The 6913-nt window shown below is 36.1% G+C and overlaps 1 protein-coding gene across 1 annotated transcript; it reads right to left on the reverse strand.

Moving 5' to 3' along the window:
- Positions 1-63: 63 nt before the first annotated feature.
- LOC107684710 (dnaJ homolog subfamily B member 14-like) lies at positions 64-5290 on the reverse strand. Its single transcript, XM_016481045.1, has 6 exons — positions 4756-5290; positions 2942-3137; positions 2722-2867; positions 1459-1671; positions 1184-1296; positions 64-177 (listed from the first exon to the last, which is right to left on the reverse strand). The coding sequence occupies exons 1-6, from the start codon at positions 4895-4897 to the stop codon at positions 64-66; spliced, it is 924 nt and encodes a 307-aa protein (XP_016336531.1). The 5' UTR covers positions 4898-5290.
- Positions 5291-6913: the final 1623 nt, after the last annotated feature.

Genomic DNA, 6913 nt, shown 5'->3' on the forward strand with positions numbered 1-6913 from the left:
AATTGAAATCGCATCATATGACCCCTTTAAAGCAGATGTTTTGAACCATGTGTCATGATTGACTTACGGTTTGTAGAAGAGGCTGTAGGGAGGGTTGGTGGCCATCAGCTGAGTGAATACAGATATCAGAATGAGCACTAGCACCGGCAGCAGCTGCAGCAGAGCTGTGAAGTTGTTCTACATGAAGAGAAACAGGAACAAGTATTGAGAGGGACCCTGTGTACAGTATGGAAGTCAGAAACAGAATGAAGGTGAGGTCAAATCAGTGAAATTTCCAAGATCAAAAAAGTCGTGTAGCGATGTATGCAGCATCGCTCATACAGAAGTCGCTTTTAAATCAAACAGCTTTCTGTTGGTCAATCTGTTACCAACTTGAACCCAGTGCAAAATTATCTGCATGGCAAAATCTTTTGCCCTCACTCGAAATTACTGACTGTGCAGATTCTAGTTTCACTCGTGAAAATTAGCTGAACAGCTGTGTTTTTCGAGTCAATGACATGACTGTCATAATAAAAATACATTAAAAATGCTATTCATACATACGTCAACTTGAATATACCTACGATGAACGTGTTCTACGATGAACAAGTTTTTACATTTCTGAACTAAAATTTATTTCTGTTCTTATAGCAAAGAATAATGCCTCACTAAAAGGATAAAATAGAATTTAAAACTTTAAATATTTGTATTATTTCTTACAATTTGTTTTCTTAAACTGCCTTACTGCTTATTAATATTTGAAAAACTTCTGTCTGCTAAATGAGCCAACAAGAAATTATATCATGCAGATGACCTCATAACACCACATAACATTCAATGTCCCAACTACAAAATATATCTAAAAAGCATTTAGGAAAATAATGATTAAGATGTGTACACTTACATTTATTCAAGATGTAAGAACAATGTTATTATTAGGGCTGGGCAAGTTAATGCAATAATTAACGCAGCAGACAATTATTTTATCGCGCATTAACGCAGTTATTGTTGTGTTTTTCTTCTTCTTTTGCCCAGAACTAGTTATTATTTTAAATTTAATCTTTTTTATGTCAAGGCATTAAATGTAGTTTTTCAAAACCATATGACACTTATTTGTGATTGACCCTTATTTGAGGATTGGTCTTGTTTTAGCCCATAACTTGTGTAATCACCTATATGATCACGTAATCATAAGATTACTCACCTGACTGTGGCTCTCCTCCACCTCTTCCTCCCGTCTCTCATACGTATAGCGTCTGCGGGGCTGGTAATAATGAGTGTAAGAAGCTCCTCGGTTGGTATATATATGGATGTTGCCTGCATGAGGATAAGACTTGCTTGTTCTTTAAATATGTGACAGAAAAATTTAGCTTGCATTGTATTAATTATTGGAACATATAAATGTTCCAAATGAAATTACACATTGCAATTAATGAAAACGATTTCCTTAGCTGTAATGCTTTTCTTAGAGGTTCAGACCTGTAGGAAACCTGCCCCCGAAGAATATGTTAAAGAGCTCCTCTGGAGAGATGTCAGCCTCAAAGTCTCTGCTGAAGGTGCGGTGGTGTCCGTACGCATGACTAGGCTGGGCTGAAGCATGACTGGATGTCTCTACAGGGCCCTGGTCCCCACACTGATCATATTGCTGCCTTTTCTCTGGGTTACTGAGCACTGCATATGCATTGCCTATAGCTGAATAGAGAACAGGAGCAGAGAAACACAAATATTACAGCTTTACATTAATAATATATATCTAAATATATAAGTAAGAGGTCTTTTATGCTCACCAAGGCTATATTTATTTGATTAAAAAAATACCGTAATATTGTGAACTATGATTACAATTTAAATGTTTTCTAATTTAATATATGTTTTAAAATGGAATTTATTCCTGTGATTGCAAATCTGAATTTTCAGTGTCACATGATCCTTCGGAAATCATCTAATATGCTAATTTGGTGCTCAACAAACATTTTTTATTATCAATGCTGAAAACAGTTGTGCTGCTTAATATTTTTGTGGAAACCATGACATTTTTAATCATTTTTTATAATAAAATAGAAACATCAAAACAACAGCATTTATTTAAAATAGATTTTTTTTGTATCAATCAAAAGTATTTAGTGATCACTTTAATACATATTTACTGAATAAAGTATTAATTTCCTTTAAAAGCAAATAGAACCGACCCCAAACTTTTTAGCATCAGCAGTAGGGTTGGGTATCGAGAACAGGTTCCAATTTTCCAATAATCGGGTATTCGATAAGACATGTGCATTTCGATTCCGCTTAACGATTCCCGCGTTCACATTACAAAGAACAAAAGTAAATCATTAACTGACTGAATATCTTTCGTAAATTTAATGATTAATCAATATTTTATTTATGAAAAGAAAACTATACAGTGTTTTTAAACTCTTGATTTCAATTTCTGTACCTGACATTTGTTCAGTTTTATTTATTTATGCTATTGCTAATTAATTTGTTTACTTGTCTTTAACAATTTAATGTTTGAAATTTATATTAGTCGAGTAGTTTTTTTCTGTGGTATTTATTTGATAAAACCATAGACATAAAAGAGAATAAATATGTTTGACATCTAAATATTTTACTTAAAATTGGTTTAATGGATTTTTTTATCTTATTGGAATCAGAATCGATAAGCAGAATCGGAACCGGAATCGATAAAATTCAAACGATACCCAACCCTAATCAGCAGTGGTCATAACATATATGAGATGCCTTTAAAAGCTTCGGTCGCTCCAGGGGCACAGTTCTTATCTGGGTGGAAGCGTAGCGCCAGCTTCCTATAGGCTTTCTTCAGGTCGTCATCACTGGCATCCTTTGGCACCCCCAGAATCTCATAGAAGTCTCTGCATCTCTTCATCCTGCACAGGTTTAAGCAGTAGATAAACAAACAATGACTGACTTCTCATTTTTGGGTGACTACTCCTGTCAGTACCTGAGCACTCCTTGCCGCTGCTCCTCTGTGTAGCTCTTCTTGTCTTCGCTGGACCTCTCTGCTCTCTCTTGTGTACTGGGCCGCTGATGTTGAGCCGGGCCATCGCCTTCAGAGTTTCCCCAGCCGGGTGGAGGTGTGTAGGTATGCTCCTCTTCAGGGGGAGTGCCGCCATTCTTCACAATGGCATCAATCAGTACTAATGAGAGAAATCAGAGAGAAATTTTAAATTGATTGTAGTGACTTTTATTTTTTTTTTTACTTACTAGCAATAACAGTAAATTATACATAATTACATGCAATTAACCCTAAACCAAACCTAACCCCTATGTACATGTTGTTATTACTCAATACTTCAAAGTGTAAAAAAATACAAATAAATAAAAGCTAACATCGTGCATTAGTATCAGGACTTAACAGTAAGTTGTTGTTTTTTTCTGCTGGTCCCCCATTTCTATTAACAGGATTTCTGCAAGTTTTATGAAGGTGGATTTAAGACTTTTTAAAGAGCTTTTTACAACCAATTAAAGAAAATTTAAGGACCAAACTGAAGGGAACACAATACATCAACATGTTCTAAGTTTCTAAGGAGACCACAATGAGTTACATTAGCAACACTTCAGAGTTTGAAAATATAGCTTCTAACCAATCTCCATTGCTTTTGAATTTATTTTACACACACAGCTAGAATATGGAAACAACTTTCATTGTACCTTCTGAACACACAACACACTGAACACACAGCACAAAAGTGATGTTCTTCATCAGTATTTGTTCCAGTGCAAATGTAAACAAATTCTTAAATTAAAATATATGCAAAAATGAATTGCATTTATCATTAAAAAAAGAACAAATATCTGCCAATATCTGCAAAAAAGGTTAATCCAGGTTTCATACCCCAGATATTTGTTCTTGTTCCATAAACTCATTTAATTTTGTTCAATTTCTCAAAACGAGACTTCGAATCTTTATTTCGCATCACAAGTAAAAGTATCTTGATTTAAGAATGTTTAGATACTTGGATTGTAAAACAAGACAAAGATATAGACATAGTGAATTTTTTGCAATCTATGCAACATTTCATGCCATAACTTGAATTTAAGGCATTCTGCTCTAGTCTAAAACCTCTTTAAGGCCTTAATTTGTGGAAAGGCAAATTAAGAGTCTTTAAGACCCTCAGAAATGTAAAAAAAAAAAAATGTTTTGGGTCCCACTGATTTCTACTGTATTTTTGTCCAGACAATGGAAGTCAGTGGTTACTAACATTCTTCAAAATATCTTCTTTTGTGATCCGCAGAAGAAAGAAATGGATACAGGTTTGGACAGGTGTAGTGCCGAAATTTGCACCCTGCCAGATTATGCACCCCCTAGTATTGGTAGGTTTAGGAGTAGGTGTGGGGCAGGGGTTAGGATTAGGGGTTGGGATTAGGCAATCAGGTAGCGACTTCAATGAGGGGGTGCATAATCTGGCAGGGGTGCAGAATTCGGCACAGCACCGGAACCACATGAGGGTAAATGATGACAAGTTTTTCATTTAGGATGAAATTTTCCTTTAAAAAAACTGCTTAAAGCTGAATTATGCAGCTTGTCATACAAGTTATTTTTTTTATTTCTCAAAACTGAATTACAACGGGGACGTGTTTCACAAGATCAGTCTCCACTGAGAGGCACCACAGCTTTCCACAGAGACCGAACTCCACCGCTGACCTGAGGACAGATTATATAACGCACAACATCCAGACGCTGCACTTTCTATTTCAGCGCACTGACCAAACACACCTGATTTGTCAATCAAACCACAACAGCATGATACAAACCTCTGGCCCGGGTGCTCGGGTAGATCTTCTGCGCCTCGTACAGTAGCTGCAAGGCTTTCTCTTTGCGTCCTGACCGCAAACACAGCTTGGCTTTTTCTATCAGCCTGTCAGACTCCTCTCTGTCCATCTCAAACTGTGCCATTTCAAGCAATGACACCGCAAACCTGCATGAAATGACTACAATGGACGAACAGAAGCAAAATAATCAAAACAAAGCGTGTTTGACTGTAAAAACGACTCGCGATGTTGTTGACATGAAGCTAAATCTAGTGCGTTATGCTAATGCGACCACAACAATTTAACTTCCGATGTTAGACATCTTCCGCTCTCTTAACGGACACCGCGACTTAGTCGGATATGAATTTATTATCAAAACAATTCATGTTTGATCCTCTATATTAGATTTGGCTTCGTCATTGTAAAATGTGCAAGAAACACAGAAATGCAATACTGCTTGCCATCCATCGCTAAACGGAAGCGGAAGCGCCCGAAGCGGTGGACTACAATCCAAACAGCCTATTAGAAGGCGACATTCCTTGCAGTAAATGGCATGATGGCAATACCATAAAAATCCTAGCTGGCACTCGGCGTTAATCAGTGATGCTGCAGTGGGTGATTATTGATTAACCCGTTATTTGTTGGATAAACATAAGCTTTTACTGGCTCTCATACACTGACCACACTGACCTTGTACGTTTAGATTAGAATTATTTCAAACGAACTCATAAAAAAAATCCACGTTTTAATATAAAAAAGAACCGTCGCTAGGGTTTAATATGTACTTTACAGCACATGCAAAAAAAAAAAATATATATATATATATATACTGAATGTCGGTTGTTAAGGGATGCACGTCATTTTCAAGATGAAAGCACTGCCTGTCGCCCTCTTGTGGCTGTGACAAGGAATAGGAAAATCCAAAACGCTAGTATTATACTTATGTACATTGTTAGAAATGTGAATCTCACAAACTATAAGGATTGGAGACAAAGATTTGTCCTCCAACATCATATCTTGAGCACATTCTGACAAGAGCCAACTATGCCATGAAGGTAGCTCAACAGCATTTTTAATTAATATCAGGTCAGATCAAGTGGAACACGTGTTTTAATATTCAAATTAAATCACACAAATTATATAACAATGGGTTGATACTGTTGCATGGTGCCTTTTAAGTTTTTCAACTATTTCAAGAATTGTTGAACTGCTCCAGAAAGCTAAATGATCAAATCTGCAAACAAATTATGCTAGAGATTTTCTCAGAACTATCTTGCAATACATTTTTATCAACCAGTGAATATGTAAAGTCAAGATCACAAGATCAAATTTGTTCAAATTAAATTTCTGGTCAATGCAGCTGGGGTTACACTTTATTATATTACAGTGTAATAATAATGAGAATAATAATAGTAATAATAAGAAGATGATGATGAACAACAACAAGACAAAGAAGAAGAGGAAGATAAAGAGGTTTCGGTGGTTTGCCTCTTTCTTCTGTTGTTTGTCTCGTCCCAAATCCACCAGAGCTCAGGATGAGCAGGTGGAGCAGGACACTGACGAGGCCCCATCCAGGAGGTGATGGTAAATGACAAGCTCTCTCTGAACATCAAAAAATCTCCTAATCATTTACACACAATGTAAAAAATCACAGTCACATATTATAAAAATGCAGATCAATTACTTTATTCCACAACATGTGATAAAAGTTTTAATATAGAAAGCAATATTTTGAAGAAATTTAAGATTTCAAGTAGTCAAATGTTCCCCTAAATGAAAAATGAATATGAGAATGCAATATTTTATTGTTTTTATTTTATTAAAACAATCATTTGGTTGATATTCTTCTCTTTAGATCAGACTTCTCTACAGGACATCATCTGTACTGTAGAGTTCAATGATCATCAGGAGCCTCCTGCCAGTAGTTCTGAAGTCTCGTCGAGGACCAGCAAATGCTGGACATCCAGCCTCAAGATCAGGACAGTCCAGTCAGTCCTTCAGCAGATGAGAGTGCATCACATCTGCTGAGACAGCTGGACTCTGATGAGATCATGAGGATTGAAGGTGAGTTTACTGTCATAATCCAAAATATAACACACACATGCTATTCTTACAATATATTATTTTAGATGGATGTGTATGAAAGAAAGTGTATGTTTTA

This window comes from Sinocyclocheilus anshuiensis, unplaced genomic scaffold (genome assembly GCF_001515605.1).
Source record: "Sinocyclocheilus anshuiensis isolate Anshui unplaced genomic scaffold, SAMN03320099.WGS_v1.1 scaffold509, whole genome shotgun sequence".
NCBI lineage: Eukaryota > Metazoa > Chordata > Actinopteri > Cypriniformes > Cyprinidae > Sinocyclocheilus > Sinocyclocheilus anshuiensis.